Source organism: Oryzias melastigma, linkage group LG19, assembly GCF_002922805.2.
Source record: "Oryzias melastigma strain HK-1 linkage group LG19, ASM292280v2, whole genome shotgun sequence".
NCBI lineage: Eukaryota > Metazoa > Chordata > Actinopteri > Beloniformes > Adrianichthyidae > Oryzias > Oryzias melastigma.
In genome coordinates, this window is record NC_050530.1 from 10,149,231 (window position 1) to 10,172,801 (window position 23,571).

The 23,571-nt window shown below is 40.2% G+C and overlaps 2 protein-coding genes across 3 annotated transcripts in view; both read left to right on the forward strand.

The window, feature by feature from the left end:
* The first annotated feature begins 546 nt into the window (after positions 1-546).
* rnf40 (ring finger protein 40) lies at positions 547-13,848 on the forward strand. Of its 2 annotated transcripts, none has more exons than XM_024285246.2 (20): positions 547-1,223; positions 1,662-1,810; positions 1,915-2,082; positions 2,484-2,784; positions 2,993-3,193; positions 4,787-4,896; positions 4,988-5,134; positions 5,299-5,373; positions 5,455-5,574; positions 5,676-5,855; positions 5,987-6,122; positions 6,364-6,485; positions 6,757-7,022; positions 7,570-7,687; positions 7,766-7,915; positions 9,831-10,043; positions 10,135-10,260; positions 11,756-11,896; positions 13,191-13,292; positions 13,479-13,848. In XM_024285246.2, the coding sequence occupies exons 2-20, from the start codon at positions 1,673-1,675 to the stop codon at positions 13,653-13,655; spliced, it is 2,991 nt and encodes a 996-aa protein (XP_024141014.1). In that variant the 5' UTR covers positions 547-1,223; positions 1,662-1,672; the 3' UTR covers positions 13,656-13,848. The 2 variants fall into 2 exon arrangements, with proteins under 2 accessions (XP_024141014.1, XP_024141015.1); XM_024285247.2 differs by lacking the exon at positions 547-1,223 and adding an exon at positions 1,279-1,561.
* Positions 13,849-13,943: 95 nt separating this feature from the next.
* Positions 13,944-23,571, forward strand: part of LOC112154104 (tumor necrosis factor receptor superfamily member 12A) — an 11,929-nt gene continuing 2,301 nt past the window's right edge. Inside the window, exons 1-4 of the mRNA XM_024284744.2 lie at positions 13,944-15,383; positions 21,762-21,860; positions 21,993-22,136; positions 22,479-22,527. Of these exons, the coding sequence (XP_024140512.1) occupies positions 15,302-15,383; positions 21,762-21,860; positions 21,993-22,136; positions 22,479-22,519 (366 nt within the window). The 5' untranslated portion in view covers positions 13,944-15,301 and the 3' untranslated portion in view covers positions 22,520-22,527. The remainder of the gene's footprint in view (positions 15,384-21,761; positions 21,861-21,992; positions 22,137-22,478; positions 22,528-23,571) is intronic.

Below are 23,571 nucleotides of genomic sequence, written 5' to 3' on the forward strand. Positions count from 1 at the left end.
AATGAACACAAAGTAACTAATTTAAACAAACACAACAAATCACAAATTTAAAGAAGAAATATTGTAAATCTAAACAAAACCACAAATTGTCCTTAGTAACTAAATCAAAGTAGTTTTACTATCTTTATTTTCATCTACAGTATTATGTAAACATATGGAAACACAATAATGAGTAAAACAATTTATTTTAACAATGATTGAATCAGTTTGTGGTTGTCGATCACATTTGTAGTCAATATTGGTTTATTATCAGATCAGATCCAATTTACTGACCTAAAATCAATCTAGGACATCTTTAGTTAAAAATTCAACCAGTGTGACTCAGAGAATTAAAAACCTGGCACTGAACAGTAAAAGTGAAGTTTTTCAGGTACTTTGTATTTCTTGCAAGATAACAAGTATAAATGAAATATGTGTACACACAAACAAGTAAACAAAAATTAATGCCAAATCCATTCACACTTTAGTTTGATAAAGTTAAGTCCGCTGTTTTATCCACATCAAAATAACACAAAGGGAATTTAGTTAGGACATTCTACCACATTGTATGGTCACACACTGGATTGCAATGATGGATTGGCCATTTTTTGCTGCCATCTTGTGTGTTGTCCGCTGAGATAGCACTTGGACATGTTTCTTTTATAATAAAATTAACCTACCGTGGTGCAATCCAAAAGGTATTTTCCAATATCAATTATTGATTCATCTCATTTTGAAATGGTATAAGTCAATTCGATTTGATTCTGCCTCAGATTGATCTGGTTGGATCGTAGGAATTGTAATCGATTCATCAAAACACCCCAACGCACACTTTAAAATGCAAACCACAGCCAAAAAAAGAAAAAAAACACAAAGCATCCATTGTGCACACACTCAAGTAAAGTATACTTTTTTTGTTTAATCATACCTCTAAATTTATTTTTACATCTTTCAATATTTTAATGAAAATACCCTCACAGCTTTCACAGCTTAACTGCCCTTATAGGAACAAAAAGCTCCCCCTTTTGACTCATATTAATTTTCACCTTATTTTTTTTCCTTAATCTGATTTTTTTGTGTAAAAAAAACATTTATCATCCCCCTGATTTGAGGAAACTCAAATATTGTTTAAGCAATATCAAAAATGAACACTAGGAGGCGATAGTATTACAAGTTCATGCGATGTGTGTTCAAACGAAGAAGAAGGGCATTTCCTGACGCCTCCTGAGTCGTTCCTTGCTAAGGTCTGTTGTGTCAACATTTCCAAGATATTTTTGCGTCTTTGAGAATATGTGGATATCGGTTGATTTGCCGTTTTGAATTCACCGTTTGTGTAGGAATAGTTAGAGAAATAAAACACCGAAACAAAGTAATTTTATGCGCTGAAGAAGAAGCGCTGCTTAGCTAGCCATTAGCTTAGCTAATGTTAGCAAGCTTACAAAAAAGCATTAATTTGAGGAGAAAGGTCGATTTAATGTTAATTGTAGCGTTTACGTCTAAACTATACGATAGTCTGAATGTATATTAAGGTTAATGTTGCTGTAGTTTAATCAGAAAAGACTACAGTTTCCCTCATTTGAAAGTAATTTATTTCAAAGATTTCCATCATAGACTTTACAGAGAAATTTAGATTTGATGGACAGGTTGATGCTAAGTTTATGTTTTTGTACATTTTCATGCAGGAGAAGACAACATGTCAGGTGCTGGGGGAGGGAAGCGTCCCTCAGGAGGGGACAGCCCCCCTGGTCCACCTGAGAAAAAGAGCAAGAAAGAGGAGAAGACCACCACCACACTCATTGAGCCAATCCGTATCGCTGGAGTCTCCTCCACGGTCTGTCATTTAGTGTTTAGACTTTCAAATATGATTGAATTAATTATATTCACATTTTCCACATTCAAAAGATGTAAACATACATGTCATGTGATGATTTGCAGGAGGAAATGGACATGAAGGTAATCCAGTTCAAGAATAAGAAGTTGTGCGAGCGCCTGGAGCAGAGGCAAGCCATGGAGGATGAGTTACGAGAGAAAATTGAGAAGTTGGAGAAGAGACAAGCCACGGATGACACCACGCTTCTGATTGTCAATCGCTACTGGTCACAGGTACCTCATTTATTTTTTTTCCTAAACTTTATTGTAAACATCAGTTTCAGTACAAAAAAACTGTGCAAAATAGCCATTAATATACATTGTGCATCTATACAAACAGAATATTTTTTTTAAAAAATTCAACAAAAAATAAAACAAAATGCCAGGGGTAGAAACAAATTAAACATTATACAGTGAGTTAATAAAAGTCAAAGAAATCGTAGAGTTTACATTTTAAATGATTTTATATTGAAGAAAAAAATTAAAAACACAGTTACCTCATTTATTACAGTGTTTGGCTTTCATCCTGAGTAATCAAAGGCTTTACAAATAAATCTTTTAGAGTTACTGTCTATTGATTCAGTAGTAGTCTATAAATTAACACATTTTTTAATGTTTCGACTCTGATTTTGCAGTTGGAAGAAAGTGTAAGGTTGCTTCGCAAACGCATCGAGCCTGAGCAGCCGGCTCCGGCTCCTCCCACGGCACCGGTCACTGACCCCGGAGCAGTTGATGACAGTGGTCTCAGACTATCGTCGCCTCGCTCTGAAGGACCAGCGCCACCTGTGCCTGAAATCCAGAGCGAAAGTGAGCCGATGGACCAGCAACAGGTCGAGGAGCGTCAGGAAAAAAACCAGGAAGAACAGCAGCCCCCACTGCCTGCTGGGTCAGAAGAGTTGGTCACACCGACAGAACCAGCACCAGAATCAAAAACAGGTTAGCAAATTTGATAAATTGAAGCTCAATTTTAATTTCTGTCTTTTTACTTGCGTCAATAACTTTAATTGTCGAAATTCCTTCTGGAGTATACATTTGGTCTTTTTCATAGATTTTTCAGAGCTTTGGAGTTCAATCACCTGGATAAATTATTCATGAGGCCCTGCTTTAAGTCTCTTGGCAATCCTAATAGTTTTATTTTTTGCAGACTCATCACCACCCCCTCCTCCTCTGAGTGAAAACGCTAAGGGCTTTTTGGCCGTGCTCGAGCAAAGTACTGAGGAGGAACTGTCCTTGCATCTCCAGGACCGCATGCAGTTCAGCAAAGACGCCATCGCCCAGCTGGTGTGCGTCTTTGACAGACTGCACAGCCGCATTGACAGCATGTGCAGAGCCGCTCAGGCTGCAGGTAAATATTCAGAACTCCTTGTTGGAAACACATTTATATACACTGCTCTAAAATATCAGATACTTTTTTTATTAGTGATTTAAAGTAATATTTTTAATTTTCTGAGGAAAAAAACTTCCAAAAGTGTTTAAGAATCAAAATTACCTTCACGTCCCACGTTTAAAAGAACTTGTCTGTATTTTCAAATGATAAAAGCTGAGTTCAATTACATTAGCCACACCCAGGACTGATTACTGCCAGGCCTGTTGAATTAAGAATTAACCTAAATAGAAGCTGGCTGAGAAGTGAGGTGATTCTCCAGTATGTTGTAATAAAAACAGTAAATAAACACATTTAAAATGTTCCTCTCGGAACAGTTTTAAATGAGTTTTAAGGAATTTAGGTTTCCAGCAAGGTATTATGGGAGACATGATCCACAGAGAAAACTTTTAAAAATGTGAATAAAATACCTTATGTCTAGTAGGATGTATGGGAATTTAGGTCAACATAAAGAATTTCAGCCCTTATTTGCTGTAGTTGTGATTTGTATTTCTGAGTTACCTTTGAAAGATTTTGGCCAAAATGTTTTACAATTTGCAGAGAAAATTACTCCTGACAGAAAACATAAATTCTTTTATAATGAACAAACATCTTTCTGATGATCTGCAAGGCTTTCTGAGCTACTATTCTTTGAATGGGAAGGCTAAAATAAATGTTTGAGAGGGATGTGCCCAGTTAACTAGAGCACTCATCGGGTGAAAGTGTTTCCATGATTTTCAATATGTTACATTTTTCTTAGTGTCTGGCATGTCACAGGAATGGATGGACCAAAGGCCAAGTCTCCAGTATCAATATTATTATTTTCAGCGATGTTTTTAGGATCTTTCTATGTTTTTGTTTTCCATTTAGTTACCTAAACCACTAAAAATGAAAAAATAACAACTTTAATGTATCACTGTTGTCAAATTTTGATCTATTTTTATGAGAAATACTTTTCAATGGATATATAATATTGGATAAAAGTGATGGTGTAACCTTTTATAGCAAAAGTGTTGAAAGATTTAAGGTAGAGTAAGTAATATAGCGTTTAGAAAATAACTTTATTGTAACAGTCATGATGGATTTCAGCTACTTTAAGATAAGACCCAAACCAGCTTTTCATAAATGGCAAAACATGAATTATAATCTAAATTTTGTTCACCTGTGATCTAAAAAGCTGAGGAAACTTGGTTCCTACTTCAATCAGTGATCCAAAACAACAGCAAGTCCAACTGTGAATAAAAAATAAAGTAAATTAAAGATTAATGTGCTTAAAGTGAGATAAACCAAGTAAAATGAGATTATGTGGTTAACAACCCTTGAACATTTTTTTGTTTAGTCTATTCTACAAAACATATTTGACTGAATTTGTTCAAAAATGTATTTCAATTTTCAAGTGCTTGCTGTTGTTTTTCTGGTTAGTTTTACTTTTTCCACTCAGTGCTATCCAGGTTCTGTTGAAGTCAAATGTATAATTAAAAAAAAATAGATCTATTGGTAAAATCAAAAACTCAGAATGCTCCGGAAAAATAACCAAATTCTTTTTATTTTTGTGACTGTTGTTATCTTGTAAAGACGAGAACCATCCTGACATCATCCAGAACCGAACGTTACTGGAGGAGAACACGCGGCTGCATGAACTCTCCACTTTCCTGCACGGCCGTCACCACAAGATGTCCATGGAGGTAAAGTCTTCCCGCTCAGAAGCAATTAAAAAAAAAGCATTTTGTTTTTGCTTTGTCGCTAAAAGAGTTGTCTTGACTGCTTGTCCTGCAGTACAATGAGCTGGTTGACAAGATGACGAGCGCAGAGACGAAAGTGTCTGAAATGGAAACGACGGTGGAGGACCTCCAGTGGGACATCGAGAAACTTCGCAACCGAGAACAGAAGCTGAACAAACATCTGGCTGAGGCGATGGAGCAGGTGTGTTTGTGTCATCGCTGTTGTAAACAGCTGCTCATTTGTTCCTAAACTTCTTTTTTTTGTGAGTTTACTGATGAAACTCAAAGCACCTTATTTTTTAACACTTTTTTAAAACTCTTTTCAGAGATTTTAAGAGTTTTTCCGTCTTGTTTGTTCCTCTTCAGCTTAAGTCTGGCTACAGCAGCTCTGGCAGCTCTGGTGCACTAGTTGGAGGGCAGATAACGCTAAACATCCAGAAGGTGAGTAGAAGGATTCTGTTCAACCACTGCTGCGCTCCCATTGAAATCCCCATATGTGATGCATCTTATTTTGATTTTTAGTTTGAAAGTCTCAATGCAGAGTTGGAGCACAACCAGGAGTTGGCCAACAGTCGCATGGCGGAGCTGGAGAAGCTTCAAGTGGAGCTTCAGGAGGCTGTGAGGGAGAGCGAGAAGCTTAAGGTTATTCATCTCCACCACCCACATGCTTCCTTCTTTCTGGATAAACCTGCTCAATGTTGGAGTTTTTCAATGAAAATCTCAACAACTATCCTATTTTTCAGATGGATTTGCGCAATATTCCAGAAGAAGTTGTGAAGGAAACTTTGGAGTACAAATGTCTGCAGTCCCAGTTCTCTTTGCTGTACAACGAATCACTCGGGGTTAAAACTCAGCTGGATGAGGCGCGGGCTCTCCTGCTTACAGCGAAGAACGCTCATCTTCGTCAGATCGAACACATGGAGGTGATTTCAGATATCAGGCTGCTTTTTCGTTCAAATAAATTCAAATATCGTTCAAGTTGTAAGAAAGGTAATATAGTTAATAAATAATCCCAGAATGTCCGCCAACAAGATGTCTCTGTTTTGTACTTAAGAGTGATGAGCTGTCTCTTCAGAAGAAGCTGCGAACTGAGGTAATCCAGCTGGAGGACACGTTGGCTCAGGTACGCAAAGAGTACGAGATGCTGCGCATCGAGTTCGAGCAGAACCTGGCAGCCAACGAACAAGCAGGTGCGTCTTCCCAAAACACAACTTCACACGAGCCAAGATGTTAATCAACCACAACAGGTGTTCTGGATCTGCTGGGAGCTTTTATACGGTTCTTTATTTTAGCAACACTAGAGGAAGGACAGTCTACGAACTTATCAAATGAGGCATTTTCTTTGTATTAGTGTTACTTCTGTGGATGTTGCTGTTAAAGTGCTTGATTATGAAGTTTATTGTTGTGTTAATTTTGTCTCTTCTGATTTAGGACCAATCAACAGAGAGATGCGACATTTAATTAGCAGTCTTCAAAACCACAACCTTCAGCTAAAGGGGGATGTGCAGCGCTACAAGAGGAAGCTGCGAGAAACGCAGATGGAGATAAATAAGGTAAATAATTGATTTTGATTGGCTAAGTATTTATTAAAAATATTGATGATCCTTTAAAGTCTTCCTATGACCATTTTTTTATTTGAAAAAAAGTTCCCCAAAGTGCTTTAATTAGGATTATAAAGTTTTTAACAAAAACCTAAATGTCTCTTCATGTTGAACTGAAGCCTCTGTTTCCGAAATGATTTCTTATTACATTTGTTCTCTTTCATAAGAAAGATCCCACACATACATGTTAAAAACATGATTTTAAAACTCGGTTCTTTCCCAGCTGCGTTGTCAGAGTGGAGAAACCGGAGTTTTAATCCTCGAAGAGGCGCCAAGCGACGGCATGGAAGTGAAGAAAGAGGAGGATGATGACCAGGAGGAAGAGGAGGAGAGGAGGAAGGAGCTGGAGAGGCAGCGAGCCCGGGAGAGAGAGAGGGAGAGGGAGGCCGAACGAGAGCGAGAGAAGGAGCGCGAGAGAGAGAGGCAGCGCAGCGACGAGCTGAAGAGGAAGGACTCGGACACGCTGAAGATGCTCCGGATAGAACTCAAGTACATCACGGTTCTGTTTTGCTCCACCACGAAAGGATGATTTTTAGATTAAATATTTTATTATAAACGTCAGTATTTTAGTCAGTTTAGAAAGAAAAGGAAGAAAACACCAGAATGAAAGGGAGAAAAAAAAGCACAAATGTGGAGGAGAACATGCAATTTTAGGATTTTAGAAATGGCAGCCAGGTCTTACAAATGCGTCTCCTTCCTGTTTAATCTTTTTTGTTCCACTGTGGCCGCTGACATGTATCTGATTAAAACATGAATCAAAAGGTGACCGCCACTTTAATAAAATCACGAATTTTGCATTAAGCATCCAATGTGGTTAGTTTTGATGAACACACATCATCTAGTATTACCAGTAGACCTTAAAGTTGGAATGTTTTTTCTAAATTGATTTGAAAATTAGGTGAATATGGGAGGCATCGTCATCTGTACCTTACTGTACCTTTTTAACCGTGACAAGTGTTCTCCACATGTTAGTTTAGATAAAGAGACAAAAAACCTATAAAGAAAACGCTGATATTCTTTAATGAAATCTTTTCAGGAAAGCCCAGGAATCCCAAAAAGAGATGAAGCTTCTGCTGGACATGTATAAATCTGCTCCAAAGGAGCAACGAGACAAAGTGCAGCTAATGGCGGCGGAGCGCAAATCTAAAGCAGAGGTATTTGTCCTTTGTTCTACCTCATGAGTAGATTTGGAAGATGAATGCTTCCTTCACTCTAATCTCAAACATCTCCAGGTGGAAGACTTCAGGATGCGAGTGCGAGAGCTGGAGGAGAGGGAGAGGAAGGAAAGCAAGAAGCTGGCAGATGAAGACGCCCTCAGGAAGATACGCGTGGCTGAAGAAACTATTGAGCATCTGCAGAAGAAACTCGCTGCAACCAAGCAGGTATTTCTTATCAAACTGGAAAACTATGCATAAAGCAAGTTTTTTTGTCACGTAAAAGTTTGACACAGACTAGAAAATAGATCTAGCTCTTTGATTGGACAGATGTTGAAGCCTTTGGGACTTCACCGAGATGTATACAAGCTGACAGCTGTTGTGGAGTGAAACTGGCGTGATGATTATCATGTTTGCCTCCTAATGTTAGGCAGCAGGTCAAGAGGAACTGAAAGCTGCTCTCATTTCTCTGCTCTAATCAGCTGAGCTCACATGAATCCAAACCCACTGTCCTCCTTTAGAGCCATGAGATTGTTGCTGCATGTTTTAGTCCTTTCATTTTTTTTGTTTCATCTTTGGGTTTCTGTTGCTTAAAAAATGGTTAAGTAAAGAATTTATTTTGTTATATTTATTTACCCCTAAATATTTGGCCAAATTATATATCAGTTTGTAATTGTGACAAAAGATTTGACAGCGCAGGAATCCATAAAATCCTTTTGGATGTTGTAGATGTTTTCAACCTGATCCTACAACGAGGTTTGAAGCATTCAGTTAAGTCTCTTACCAGAAAAAACATTTAGAGATGTGCTATTTTCATGGAAAATATCATCAAAAACACAATCTGTTCTGTTAAAACCTCAAATATAGTTTAATTATCTGAGGGGCCTCTGGTTACACGGAAAATGGCGCCAGAAACCATCTCTTGCCTGAAGTGGAAATTTCCTAAATTTTAGCCGGTTACGCTAGCAACAATTTCCTAAACTTTAGCCTGTTCCTCTGGCAGAAATTTCCTAATCTTTAGCCTGTTGCGCCAGCGGAAATTTCTTAAACTTTAGTCAGCTGCACTAGCAGCAAGTTCCTAAACTTTAGCCGGTAGCAATTGTGGAAATTCCTAAACTTTAGCCTGTTGTGCTAGAAGAAATTTCCTAAACTTTAGCCGGTTGCGGTAGTGGCAAGTTCCTAAACTTTAGCCTGTTCCTCTAGCAGAAAGTTGTTAATCTTTATCCGGTTGCACTAGAAGAAATTTCCTAAACTTTAGCCGGTTAGACTAGCGGAAAATTTGCAAACTTTAGCCGGTTGCGCTAGCGGAAATTTCTTTAACTTTAGCCGATTGCGCTAGCGGCAAGTTCCTAATCTTTAGCCGGTTGCAATAGCGGAAATTTCCTAGACTTCAGGAAACCCTTTCAAAAAATGACATTTTATAAACTTTTCAGAACTATCAGCTTTTAAGCTTTTAAATGTGAATAAACTGTAACTGTACAGCAGTTTAATGTGCAAGATGAGCTTCAAATGGAACAGAGAACTTTAATGGTTTTATTTCTTTCAAGTCAATATTAACAAGTGTTCAGATTTGTTTTTTCTCTGTGAATCAGCTGATCATGTAAGCAGTTACGGTACGTCAAAAGGAAAAAAGGTCGAAAGCTTAAAACAGGGGGTTCCGGTCGAGGATTTCTGGCCAATGATTTCGGGCACACATGATGTTTTTTTGCGGCCGGCAGGGGGAGGGACTTCTGGCTATTAATTTTTGAGCGCCATATTTTTTCTCTGTTGCCAGTTTCTCTTGAGTTGCATTTAGGGAGAAAGATTTCTCCCTAAACGAGTCTTGATTTGTCATTTCAGTGTGTGGAGTCTGGGTGACAAAAATAGATTGGATGAATGTGTTGTTTATCATCTTTGGCACATCTAACAGATTCTTCATTGCTCAGATTTTAACACTTCTGACTCTAATTTTAACTTCATGCCATGAAGAATTTTTTTTATTTCAGTTGCTACAGCTTCAAAGCTGTTTTTCTTTTTAAGTTTAAGTTCTGATGGCTTTATAAATGAACAAAAAAACAAAAAAAAAAGTTATGTTGCATCACAGAAAAGAAATGTGTTTGTGTTTCTACATTTTTCTATAATTCGACTCACGTTTGTGTTTCAGGAGGAAGAAGCTCTGCTGAGTGAGATGGACGTTACAGGTCAGGCCTTCGAGGACATGCAGGAGCAGAACAGCCGGCTGCTGCAGCAGCTACGGGAGAAGGACGATGCCAACTTCAAGCTGATGAGTGAGCGGATCAAATCCAACCAGATCTACAAACTGCTGAAGGAGGAGAAGGAGGAATTGGCCGACCAAGTTCTCACCTTCAAAACCCAGGTGGGCCGTGACCTCCTGAACCTGAGAACTGAGAGGTTTTGTACTCCGGAGCAGGGAAGTACCAGTTTGCTACTTTTGCTCTCTCTTGCAGGTGGACGCCCAGCTGCTGGTTGTGCAGAAGCTGGAAGAAAAAGAGGGAGTCCTGCAGAGTACGCTGGCTGCTCTGGAAAAGGAGCTTGGTGTCAGAACACAAGCGCTGGAGCTCAACAAGAGGAAGGTGAGAAAAGATGGCAGCTAACTCCCCTCAACCCTTTTAAACTAAAGCTGTAGCTGCAGTGTTTAAAGGGTAACCAAACAGGGCAGTTGGAGGCGGAGTTCATTCTCAACACCGGGGCGGGGCTAGTGGCTTGGATCTCTTTATGTAACGTATACTGGGTCCAATATGGAGTGCGGTACCAGCAAAGTGATGCCAGTATCTCCACAGAACTCTCTTAGGAGCTCATGGTCCAGAACCTTAGCAGGGCTGGTGGCGCAGCTGAGGGTTTGCAGGTCCAAAGGGGGACCTGTGTCTGAGGGTGGTAAAATGCTGCTAGCATCATAGCTAAAAGAGGCTAACATATTAAACAAATAATCCCAAGTGAGATGTGTATTGCAAATCCATCACAAATGCCAATGTACTTAAATTCTGTTCCCTAATTTCCAAGTCCACCAGAAAGTTGTGTACGCAAAACACCTACGAGCCATGCTAGAGCTAGCACAACAACCAAAGACCGTTATAGAATCAAAGATGGGCGGGGCTGCAGAGCATGATGATGTGAAACTTCTGGGACCAATCACAAAATTCAACTGTAATACTTCGTTTCAACCTGTAGGGGGCAGCACACAGACGGTTTTTGACTATATTTTCATGAATCGAACAAGTTTAAAAAAATTGGCAACAACCAACAGACATCACTTTTAAACCTCATTTATAGAGGTCAACAGCCAAAAAATAGTTGATTTAGGGATTGGTTATCCTTTAAAGCATTTCAGCCATTTAACTTAATTCCAGCAGAATCTGAAGCGGTGACCTTAGAAATGTATAGGCTGATGTAAAAAGTCACTTTTTCAGCGTCAGAATCAGCTGATTCACGTTGATCGCCTGAATGATGACTGGATGTCGTGGGTTATTTAGGTGTCGGTGGCAACATTTCTGGTGTTAAAGGGGTTAAAGAGCAGATTATATACATGTGGTCACCAAATTAAATTAAAATAAATAAAAATAAAAAAAGCCCTCCTGTCTGATGTGTTTGCATGGCGCTATGTAAAATACACTTCCTGATTTAAAAACGAGAAGTGGAACCCTGCTTTTGGTTGTTGCATAACATTAGTTATGACTTTGTTTTCACTTTTCAAATCTCAGTTAGTTGGCTCATTTATAGGTTTATAATTCATAGTTTAATTACTTTGATTAAGTCCAGGAAAACATGCAGAATGTATCCATCAACCCGACAGCTTGTATTTCTTTTAGAAAAGAAGCCTCTTACTTGTTTTAATGATAAAATGTTTAGATTTTCTTGGTAAACTAGTTGTTTTAAACCAAACAAATATATCCATTATCTTACACTCCAGATCATGCTTTTAAATCTATTGTAAACAGGAAAAAACAAACACAAGCATTTGCCTCATTTGCCAGTTGATCCGCGCTGACTCAGCCTCCCCTTTGCCACTCAGGAATCCAATTATTAGCTGCTGTTTTCACTAAGGGTTCCTGCTTCCTTCCCCTGCTGCAGGCGGTGGAGGCCGCTCAGCTGGCAGAAGACCTGAAAGTGCAGCTGGAGCACACTCAGGCCAAGCTGAAGGAGATCCAGGTCTCCGTGGCGGAGAACCGCACCGCCCGCGAAAGAGAGAGCAGCAACCTGAAGCGGGCACAGGTACGCCGATTCCCACGGGCATCATGTAGATCAGGGGTGTCAAACTCAGTCACACAAGGGGCCAAACTCACCTTAGGTCGCGGGCCGAACAGGATAAGCAGTTATGGAACACTCTAAAACCAAACTACATGTAGTGTGAATGCTGTAAGCTGAATTTGGCCCGATCCGAATACTCCCCTTCTCCTTCATTTATCCCTCCATGCTTTCTCCGAATGGAAGGTAATGAAAAAATAGTGTCTAATACTGTATTTCGGACGTGACTTTCGTTCGAAGACGTCATAATATCCTTGGTCCACTAGCATTAGCGCGGAGCTTCCAGCGCTTGAATATACATAACAACAGTGGTTTTATAACTTTAAAAAGGTCACGCTACAACATGAAGTCATTACTTACAATTAAATTTAAACTTCTGTGGTTCAGAGCGCACCAAAGGGAAGGAAATAGCTTCTTAGCGCGATGTGGTTTACTCTCGTGATAGTAGACTTTGGACCCCTCTGTTTGGAGTGTGAAATCTAAAAAATAATAATCCCAGACGGGACTTCGACTTCATCTGCTAATCAAAGGGGAGGGGAAGGCTTTGGGGAAGGGAGAAGGGGAGTATTCGGATCAGGCCCTAGTGTTGATCGCTGAAGATGCTGAAGATACCCAGCTAAAATATATGCTAAATGACAAATTAGCCTAAAAAACTGAGGTCAGCCAAAACAGTTAGCATGTAGCTGAAATATTAGCTAAACTCAAAAATAGCCTAAAAAGTAAAAAAAAAGCCTAAATTAGCCAAAACGGCTAGAATGTAGCTGAAATATTAGCTTAATTCTAAAACAACCTAATAAGAAAAAAGCCTAAATTAGCCGAAACAGCTAGCATGTAGCTGAAATGTTAGCTAAACTCCAAAATAACCTAAAAAAAATCTTTGTAAATGCCAAAATAGTCCAAAAAGACCGTGAAAAAACTTTAAAACCATAACTTTTTAACATAATTCTGAGTAATAAAAAGACATGAATATTATTCCAGAATAAATAAACTTAAACCTTAAATAACTTTCAGTATTTTATTTTCCATAAAAATACATTTTGTCAAAATTATACAAGTTAGAAATGAGCGCAAGATAACATCGAGCCGTTAATAACAGTACAGTAAAGTGATCTGGAGGGCCGGATAGAATTACCCGGAGGGCCGGATCCGGCCCTCGGGCCTTGACTTCAACACATGGTGCAGATGAAAATCTGCTCAAGTGCCTCCTGAGATTCTGGGTTTGGATTAAAGCTGTGAAAACCTCGTCCTCTCACCCCTGTAGGAAGATCTATCCAGACTGAGACGGAAGCTGGAGAAGCAGAAGAAGGTGGAGGTGTACTCTGATGCAGACGAAATCCTTCAGGAGGAGATCAACCAGTATAAGGTGAAGTTTCCGGTTGACTCTAAACCCACGGCTGGCAGTGCAGAAATACCATCTGCACAGCACATTGTAAAAGAGACTAATTAAATCATTCTAGTAACGCCCTCCAGTCTCGCTGCACAATAAACAGAGGTAATAAGGATGTTGGCTAGTCGGTAATGGCGCACACGTGTGTTTATTTGTCTGCAGGCGAAGCTGCGCTGCCCATGCTGCAACACGCGAGACAAGGAGACGGTTCTCACCAAGTGTTTCCACGTCTTCTGCTACGAATGTCTGAAGATGCGCTACGACACCCGGCAGAGGAAGTGCCCCAAGTGCAACTGTGCCTTCGGAGCCAATGACTTTCACCGCATTTACATCACCTAAAGGATAGACGGAACCAAAGGAGCGATTCGAGGACACAAAAAAAGAACTGAATTTATTCAAAGTGTCGAGGATTTAAAAAGTGTTTCTCCGTGTTTTAATTTTGTTGTTTTTTTTACCACATCATTGCCATTTGCTGACCAAACATAGTGCTTTATCTAATTGAGTCTAGCTAATAAACACAGATGTTTGTGTACACAGTGCTACGTCTTTGAAAGCTCCTAAAAGTGTTTCAACTGTTCTCTTCAGCAGGATCTTAAATTAAAAAAAGAAAACGTGTTTCCAATATAGGAGAGCCAGATTGGTCTTACGTCTTTTGCTTGGGCTATAGTATTAACAATACCTGAGAGACATCAGGGCTAGTTTGGCATCCAGTCAGCACATACAGGAGTGTTTGCATCACCTTGGGCAAGCTCCTCTGTGTGTGTTCACCCTGTTGTCATAGCAACATCGCAGAGTTTAACACAACATCTGCAGCTTATAGTGCCTCATTACTGATGAAATCACTTCAGCGGAAAGTCGGCTCATATGGGTGTCCTTAGTGGGCCGAGCAGCTCCAGGTCCTTGTAGACCGAGCCGTGACAGCAGAGCACAAAAACATCTGTGTTAACATGCCTCTAACCTAATTGCGCCAATGAGCGCCGTCTTTTTTTTTTTTTTTCCTCCTCCTGATCTGATGATGTGAGCCCTTCGCTGGAAGTCCTGCTGGCGTCTGTTTGACGTTAGTGCTTTGTGGGAACGGCGCTTCGCACCATGTAACAAAGTTCCAGGAGAAGAGTAAATATGCAAGAAGGAGAGGAAAGAGAAGACATGTGGGAGCAGTTAGGGGAGACTTCCTCAGGAATTGTCCTTCATGTGGTCATAAAGGAGAAGAAAAAAGTTGGCTAATAATCAAGTGCTGTTTTCACATGGACATTAATGAATGAGTCCAGATTGGATGAGGCTGATTGCTCAGCAAGCGTGCACTGGCTTTTGTTATTGCATATTTGTGCTGCAGCACAAGGCTACACCCAACCCCAGACATTAATAACATCACTCTGTCAGGGTCAAATGTCAGCCAAGACGACCCAGCCTCCAATCCTGTGTTTACGCACAAACTTTGCGCTTTTTGGCACGCGCTCTTGAAGGCTTTAATTTTACTGGAGGGTGTCACGTGTTTGTGTCTCGGTTTCTGTTCCTCTTTTTCTTTTGTGCACACTCCTGCCAGAGAGTTTGTGTTACTTGGCAGGCGGCGCGCAATTACGTCGTCAGGCGTGGTGAAAACAAGGGAGACGCTGTGAGAAACGAGAAAAAAAATGCTGGATTTGTTTATAAAATATGAGATATATGAAGCGAAACTTTCATACCTGAGGTGGTGTGATTGAAACTTTCACTTGGGCTGAAACAAACGCGGCCACACGCTGCGGCAGCGGAGTTTCCTGTGCGCACCGATGAGAGCGAGCCGAGGCGCTACAGTACATAGGAAATGACTCATAGGAGTTGAACTGTTCGGCGTGGGTGTGTGCGCTGTTAAAACAAGGCGCAGACTCCTCCGGATGACTCACTCTGATGCTCGCTTTTCCATGCTGAAAACCAGCACGGATTGTTAATCAGATGAACTTTCGGGAATTGTGTTGCCGACTGCGAACAGCTTCCCTCCCGCGCGCCTCATGGCTTCCACCGCTCTTTGCGCACTGTGTGGAGTTATTCTAGCGACTGTGGCCACTCTCCACTGCGTAAACGCACAAAAAAGTAAGTCATTTTTTTTATTTATTTAATTTTGTTTCTAAACTTTTTCCCCTAAACTTTGGATGATGAGTTTTACGCGCGCGTGGCGCTTTCCCCTCTCATCCTTGTCTCCAAACAATCGCCGCATTGTTTTCTGGATCTCATGGAGCCAGATAGCGGCTCTCCCCACAGAGCCGCTTCCTTTACCAGCTGCATTTCTCACCGGTTCCGCATTCCGATCGCCTTATTTCACTCCATCCACCCGTGCCCCTCATTGAGGACGATGGAAAGTGCCTCCATTTTCCACAAAAACAAGCTTTTAAGCTCCCCAAAAGAAGTGTTTTTTCAGGACTGGATATCGATTAAAATTTCCAGAAATGATTCAATTCACAAGATTCTGGATCGATTTGATTCAGATTTCTTTTTAGAAATACTTGAAAAATCTACTATTATATGTTTATACTATAAAATCTATTAGTGAAATAATAATGAGATTGTTAAAACAATACACGGATTCTTAAAAGGAGAAGCTCCAACAATTGTTCTGTTTCTCCTGGAGGGTGTTTCAGTTTGGCCACTAGGTGGCGATCGCGCTACAGCATCACACTTTATTACAGAAGAAGACTTATACGGAAAATAGCAGGACTGGGTTAATAAAATCGATTAATTGATTTGAATCTATTTAAGCTTAATAGATCAAATCGATTCATAAAAATATAAATCGATTTAGCACATAAAGCTAAGATGCTAAGTTTTAATGGATTCTCCCATAGGACGGCTAATGCTAACGCTCGGTTGACCTAAACATACATTGCTGACTAAATAAACATATTAATAAACTCACGGGTATAAATTTTCCAAACTCTTTTAAGGAAATATTTTTTAAAGTAACTATTTGTGGTCTAAAATATAGTTTTTTCTCATAATTTCTTCTTCTTCTGGAATACTGTGTAATGCTATAGCGTGTTCGCCACCTAGTGGCCAAACTTAAACATTCCAGGAGAAGAAGAACAATGTTTACAATGTTAATGATTTGAACATTTCTGTTAGAACTTCTCCTTTTGAGAAACCATGTATGCAATTAACAATACATTTTACACTTAAGACCTGTAACAGATTAATATAAATATATTCAAATCATATAGTAGATTATTAATGTGTTTCTAAACAAATGTGTATAAATGTGTAAACTCTAAATTTAATTGAATTGAAGAATCGATGTGAATCAAATCAAATCGTTTCTGGAAATTATATACCCTAAACTGTGCTTTAGGCCACAAATAGTTACTTTAAAATATTTCCTTAAAATAATTTTGAAAGTTCATGCCTGTGAGTATATTAAAAATGTTCATTTAGTCAGACTGAGCATTAGTATTAGCCGTCCTATGGTAAATTCCATCAAACGTTAGCATCAAGCTACTTTAGCTTTATATGCTGAATCGAATTATATTTTTATCAATCAATTATTGACCTGTTAAGTTTAAATCAATTTTATAAGCCAGCCTTGGTTTTTTCTTGCTTAATTCTTTTCTACATCTGGACATCAGCTGTTGTTACACCCACCAGAGCATGATAAAACAGCACCCCCACACCCCAAAACACCCAAGAATCCAAAAGGGCTTTTACATAAGAAACCACAAATCTCTTTGTGAATCTATGGAAAAGCTCAGTAATTCCAGCTGCTGCTCATCTCAGTTCAACTCAGTGACGTTTCATCAGCAGTTTTCGATTGATTGATGGGAGAAAATCTGGGTTCAAGTAGAAGTCACAGTTCACTTCCCCCTAAGTCCTTTTGGATTGAAATCGCCAGGAGAACCGCTTACAATAACTGTGACACATTTTCACTGTGACCGCGGCTGTAAATGGAGCCGGCTCTGCTGTGGCTGTGCAGGACGAGGAGTCTCTGAGGACTTTTCAACATGTGGCTGGAATGAAGACGAGAGAGCTGGAGGTCAAAATGCCTCCAACATGACTTGATGAGCAGGTGGCTTTTGGCTGCAGCCGCATGGTTTAACAATGAGCCACACAGAGGAGATCACACGGTGCTTACTCACACGGTTCTGGACTTGAAGTTCACATTCCTTCATAGTGGGAACAGGACAAGTCCAGTAAATGTGGAAAACATTTTCCGAGTAGGGATCAGTTGGCATTAGTGAATTTGAAATATGGAGATCTAGAACTCTTTTTTTTATGAGATTGCTCCTTTTTTGCTTCATTTCTTTCTTTCTTTTTCTTTTCTTTTTTTTGCAGTTTCCTCAATTTGCTGCTTTAAGAACAAGACAAATGCAGAAGTTATGGTTGAGAAGCTTCATGCAAATTACCGAGAGGGAAATCCAAACTTATTTGTTGTGTGTTGAAAGAGACAAACTCAATTCCCAAGTGACCTAAAGGTCTTCTCAAGATCCAAATTTGCTCACGTTTCGAGTTTGCTTTGTTGATTTTTTTTTTTTACATGTGTTTGACTTTTGCATGAACAAAAATGCAAAACAAGTGTTAAAAAAATGAGCAGAGGAAATCCCAATGACATCGGCGTGACGTGATCAGGACCAGATCCAAAGTTAGATTTGCTTTAAAGGTCAGAAAGTGATATTTTTGTTTATGATTTGGTTACATGTTTCTGTAGGAGCATGAACCCAGCCAGCAAAGCCAAGTGGGGCCCATAGGGTTTAAAAGTGGGCAGAAAATGTGGAGCCCCATTGGGTTTGTCCACAGTTTCTGTAGTGGACCCACCTGTGTTTGCTCACATTGGCTTAAGTGGACACTCAGTGGGTTGGCTCGCTATGCTAACCAGCCTCCCAGTGGACGACATAGCATGGTAACGAGCTCAACTTTAACGAGCTAGCGAGCTCCATTGTAGAAAGTTAGCCAGCTCCGCTGTATCGTGCTAGCGACCTCTGCTGTATTGTGCTAGCGAGCTCCATTGTAGAAAGTTAGTGAGCTCCGCTGTATCGAGCTAGCGAGCTTCACTTTAGTGAGCTTCACTGTATCGAGCTAGCGACCTCCATTGTAGAAAGTTAGCGAGCTCCGCTGTATCGTACTAGCGAGCTGCGCTGAATCGTGCTAGCAAGCTCCATTGTAGCAAGTTAGCAAGCTCCGCTGTTGCAAGTTAGCAAGCTCTGCTGTATCATGCTAGCGTGCTCCGCTGTATTGTGCTAGCAATCTCCACCATAGCTAGCTCCATTGAATCAAGCTAGCGACCTCCATTGTAGAAAGTCAGCAAGCTCCGCTGTTGCAAGTTAGCGAGCTCCGCTGTATTGTGCTAGCAAGGTCCACCATCGCGAGCTCCACTGTATCAAGCTAGCGACCTCCATTGTAAAAAGTTAGCAAGCTCCATTGAATCAAGCTAGCGACCTCCATTGTAGAAAGTTAGCGAGCTCCATTGTATCAAGCTAGCGACCTCCATTGTAGAAGGTTAGCGAGCTCCGCTGTAGCAAGTTCTGGTGTATCAAGCTAGCGAGCTCCACTTTAGCTAGCTTCACCGTATCGAGCTAGCGAGCTCCACTGTAGAAAGTTAGCGAACTCCGCTGTATCGAGCTAGTGAGCTCCACCACAGCGAGCTTTAGTTTCTCGAGCTTGCGAGCTCTTCTGTATCGAGCGAGTGAGGTTCGCTGTAGCAAGTTAGCAAGCTCCACTGTATTGTGCGAGCGAGCTCCACTGTAGCTAGCTCTGGTGTATCGTGCTAGCGAGCTACATTTACTGAGCTCCGGTGTATTAAGCTATTAAGCTTTGCTGTATCGAGCTAGCGAGCTCCGCTGTAGAGATCTAGCGAACTCCTCTGTTCACTGGGCGGCTAGCTAGCATAGCGAGCCAACCCACTGAGTATCCAAACACAGGTGGGGCCACCACAGAAACTATGGACAAACCCATTTGAGGCCCACATTTTCTGCTCACTTTTAAACCACACGGGACCCACTTGGTCTTGCAGACTGGGAAATTATTTTAAATTGTATCAAAATGCTTTAATTAAGCACTAAAACTCTGGCAAATGAGGCTGGGTAATACTGCCAAACTACTTATTGACGTCATGTCCCTATTTCATTCAATATAATGTGTAGAAATATCAGCGTATTTGTCCAATCTCTTTATCTAAAACTTTATATTATGCAAAAATAGTGATTAAAACAAAAAAGTGTAATTTTTGTTGTATTATTAACAATTCTTACATTACAACTGCTGTTTTTTTTACAAGAAAAATCTGACATTGCTTAAAAAACATGATTTACAAATTAGATATTGCATCATTTAGATTAATTTCAAGCAATTGAAACAAAAAAACACTAAAGAAGACAAAAAGGGATGTACATCTGTGCATAAATATTTCAAACTTAAGATCATGATTTGATTGGAAAATAATAAAGTAAAAGAATAAATGAAAATAATATCATGTTAATTAGGTTTTACATTCCTGTTTCTAACCAACAAGAGGAACTTCTTGTCTAAAACAGGACTGTACTCCCATCCTGAAAGTGCTCAGACAGCTATTGCTCCACCAGTTTTCCTCTAAAATGCTTCAGTTTCATCTGTTTCGGTTTAGTTTTCTGACAGACGATGTTCAGGCTCCTCCGCCTGACAACATTGGCTGCGTGATGTTGTTGTATTTCAAACAGCTGCATTTTTCCACACACTCATTCAGTTCTCTTGTTTTACGTCACTCCCGCCTCCCTGGTAGTTTTGGTTTTGTTAGTGATTAAAACCTTCTGCTATGGCATGAAATTATCCTCGGGGCGCTCGGCTGTTATCGGAGCAGATGAGAAACGGCTTGTTGATGCAAATCCATGTGGAGGAAGAACTTTTGTTCTCCATTTATCTGTCAAATATCACCTGTTTCCTTGTTGCCTATAAAAGCTGTCATTCATGGGGTTGAGTCACACTTGAAATGTTTTTTAAAAAGTTTATATTAAAGAGATTAGTTAATTTAAACTCTTTTTTTTAAAGCTCCTGGTGTTTTTTCTCATCTCTTTGTTCGGCTGTTTTAAAACTCAAGTGGTTTTGTTTTGTGGGTTTGGACATTTTCTGTCTTTCTGACTCTCATATTGGTTTATTTTCTAGAAGATGTGATGCACACAGCAGCAAAAAAACAATTCAGAGGAAGAGGTCTGTAGGTAATAACACATCCTGCGGCTCATAGAGTCTCTGACTAATTCTTTGCTTCATCCTCTCACAGGAGTTTCCAGCTTTCATTTCACAGGAAAAGAGTTTAATATGATGTTAGTTTCAGGTCATGTGAAGCTAGACCGCATTTCTTGTGCAAGTCACAATTTTCGTTAGGTTTCATGTCAAGATAGGGATGGATTTCTGTTGTGATGCATGGAGAAATGAATGAAGAAAAAAATAAAACAGAAAATGTTCAAACAGTGAGAAAAAATAGACGCAAAACCACATAAAAACGTTAAAAATGAAATTCAGAATTACTATGAAAGACAGACGTACATCCATCCGTACATCCATCCGTACATCCATGTGTCCAACTGTACATCCATCCATCCGTACATCCATCCATGTGTCCATCTGTACATCCATCCGTCCATCCGTACATCCATCCATCCATCCATGTGTCTATCCGTGCATCCATCCATCCACCCGTACATCCATCCATGTGTCCATCCGTACATCCATCCATCCGTACATCCATCCGTCCATCCGTACATCCATCCATCCATCCGTACATCCATCCATCCATCTGTACATCTGTCCATGTGTCCATCTGTACATCCATCCATCCATCCGTACATCCATCCATCCATCCGTACATCCATCCATCCATATGTACATCTGTCCATGTGTCCATCTGTACATCCATCCATCCGTACATCCATCCATCCATGTGTCCATCTGTACATCCATCCATCCATCCGTACATCCATCCATGTGTCTATCCGTACATCCATCCATCCATCCGTACATCTGTCCATGTGTCCATCTGTACATCCATCCATCCGTGTGTCCATCTGTCCATCCATCCATCCATCCGTCCGTCCATCCATCCATGTGTCCATCTGTACAACCATCCATGTGTCCATCCGTACATCCATCCGTCCATCCGTACATCCATCCATGTGTCCATCTGTACATCCATCCGTACATCCATCCATGTGTCTATCCGTACATCCATCCATGTGTCCATCTGTACATCCATCCATCCGTACATCCATCCATGTGTCCATCTGTACATCCATCCATGTGTCCATCTGTACATCCATCCATCTGTACATCCATCCATCTGTACATCCATCCATGTGTCCATCTGTACATCCTTCCATCCATCCATCCATCCATTTACCAAAAGTTGGACTTGTTTTCTCTTCTTGGTGTTTGACTGGTTTTACTTTGTCCCTTTAAGCAATTGTAACAGCCGATGCCACAAAATGCTCAAAAACTGACCAGACTCTTATTTGTCTGCAGTTCCGTGCCACAATTCGGAGTTCTGGAGCTCAGACCTGGAACGTTGTGTACCCTGTTCGTCGTGCAAGAAGTACCCAAAGACCCCATCGTGCAACACATGTGAGACTCTGCCGCCGTTGCTACATTTTTTTTTCTTTCTTTTTGGTGGTTCAGCCAATTCCAGGTGGCACCAACTGAACCCTGTCTCAGTTGCAGCGGATAAACCTGTTGGTTCGTCTCTGTGCTCAACAGGTAAATCGGTTGAGGAGACTCCCGATGTGTGGAAACTAGCAGCCATCACCAGCTTCTCCGTGCTGGCTGCGGTTCTGGTCGGGGCTGCGCTGATCATCGGGGTCATGGTGCTTCGGCGCAGATCACACAAACAGCCTCTACGTGGTAAGAGCCATGTTGGAGCCCAAAGGGGAAAAAAGAGTTGTTACTGACTATAACATGTGTTTCCTAAGAATTGACTTTGGTAGAGAAAAAAGAGGAGGCAGAATCTGCCCACCACGTCTGTGGTGTGGAGCAGTTCTCAGTAAATGCCTGTCAAACCACCAGCGATGCTGTGGGTTCACTCATAGAGAATTAAATTGCCTCTTGTTTCACAGAAGCTTTTTAGCCACAAAGAAAACAGGTGCAAATAACCCAAATGATCTGTCTTTTGTGTGAGAAAATGGAGCCATCCGTTATGGTTTTTGAAGGCTTGTGAACATCACTTCCTTTCTTGATTTATTGCAGAACCCATTGAAGAGACGGCGGGACCTCTTTATCAAGCTTAAACAGCTGAGTAGGTATTTCTTCACGTCTTTGAAGCAACTTTTGACTTAATTCAGTCAGATTAGAATTTTTTTCTTTTAAAATCTTAACTCTGTATAACCATTCATACTATATTTGGTGCATTTATCCTCTATTTCTTTAGAATGATAAAACTTTTCCTAACCTTTTAACTGCCTGCTCCACCAAACAGTAGAGCACATATAGAAATCATGTTTTTAAAAACATTACCGTTAACTGTGTGATTACTCCTCCGAGGCAATAGGCGACAAAAGAAAAACATTTTTTCAAATCAACTTTGTTTTGTTTGGGTAGTTAAGGGGTTAATTATTGGACATAACTTAGGCTATGTCCAAATTCCTTCCCAACTCACTGTAAAGTGCGTTCACCATTTTCTAGTGCAGTCCGACTCCACAATTCCAAATTGAGTACCCTAGAAATTACTCAGCTCACTAAATCGGCGATCATAGACCACAATGCATTGCGGTCGATTAATTTTTGCATAAAAAAGGTTTTTAAATGTAATTTTTCAATAAATCACTCACATTTTCATCATCAGCACAAATAGACGCTGTGAAATGTTCATATTGATTAGATTTTCAGTTAGTAAAATCAGTGATATTATATTCGGCATTTAAAAAAAAAGAAAAGAAAAGAAAAGCCTAGAGCATTTAAAATCCAAGGCACTATATAGTCTCGCGCTATATCATTTTTTAGTAGTTATGGATTAGGGTAGGAATTCAGACATAGCCCCATGTTTTCTGCCCTGTAGTTCATCATCCTTCCACTAGGGGCAGTAGAAGTACTTTTTCTCATTTCAAAATGGCTGCCCCCATGAAATCTTAAAAACACTTTTAGTGGGAAAAGATTAGCTACTTTTCCAAAAGAATAACTCATCTATTGCTATAAATTTTTAAATAACTACTTACAGTATTGAAGTGATGAAAAATTTGTTGATGATTCGTTTATATAATTGTTACATCGTGTTAAAAATGTGTAGATAAAATTTGAGACCGTGGGTAAATAAAGTGTTTTTTCCCCCCTGAATGCTAATCCC

Excerpts from the sequence above, each read along its gene's own strand:
- rnf40 (XM_024285246.2), top strand. The coding sequence starts at position 1,673 with ATGTCAGGTGCTGGGGGAGGGAAGCGTCCCTCAGGAGGGGACAGCCCC. Across the intron at positions 3,194-4,786 it reads CAGAGCCGCTCAGGCTGCAG|ACGAGAACCATCCTGACATC; the intron begins GTAAATATTCAG and ends TATCTTGTAAAG. Across the intron at positions 5,374-5,454 it reads TAACGCTAAACATCCAGAAG|TTTGAAAGTCTCAATGCAGA; the intron begins GTGAGTAGAAGG and ends TTTGATTTTTAG.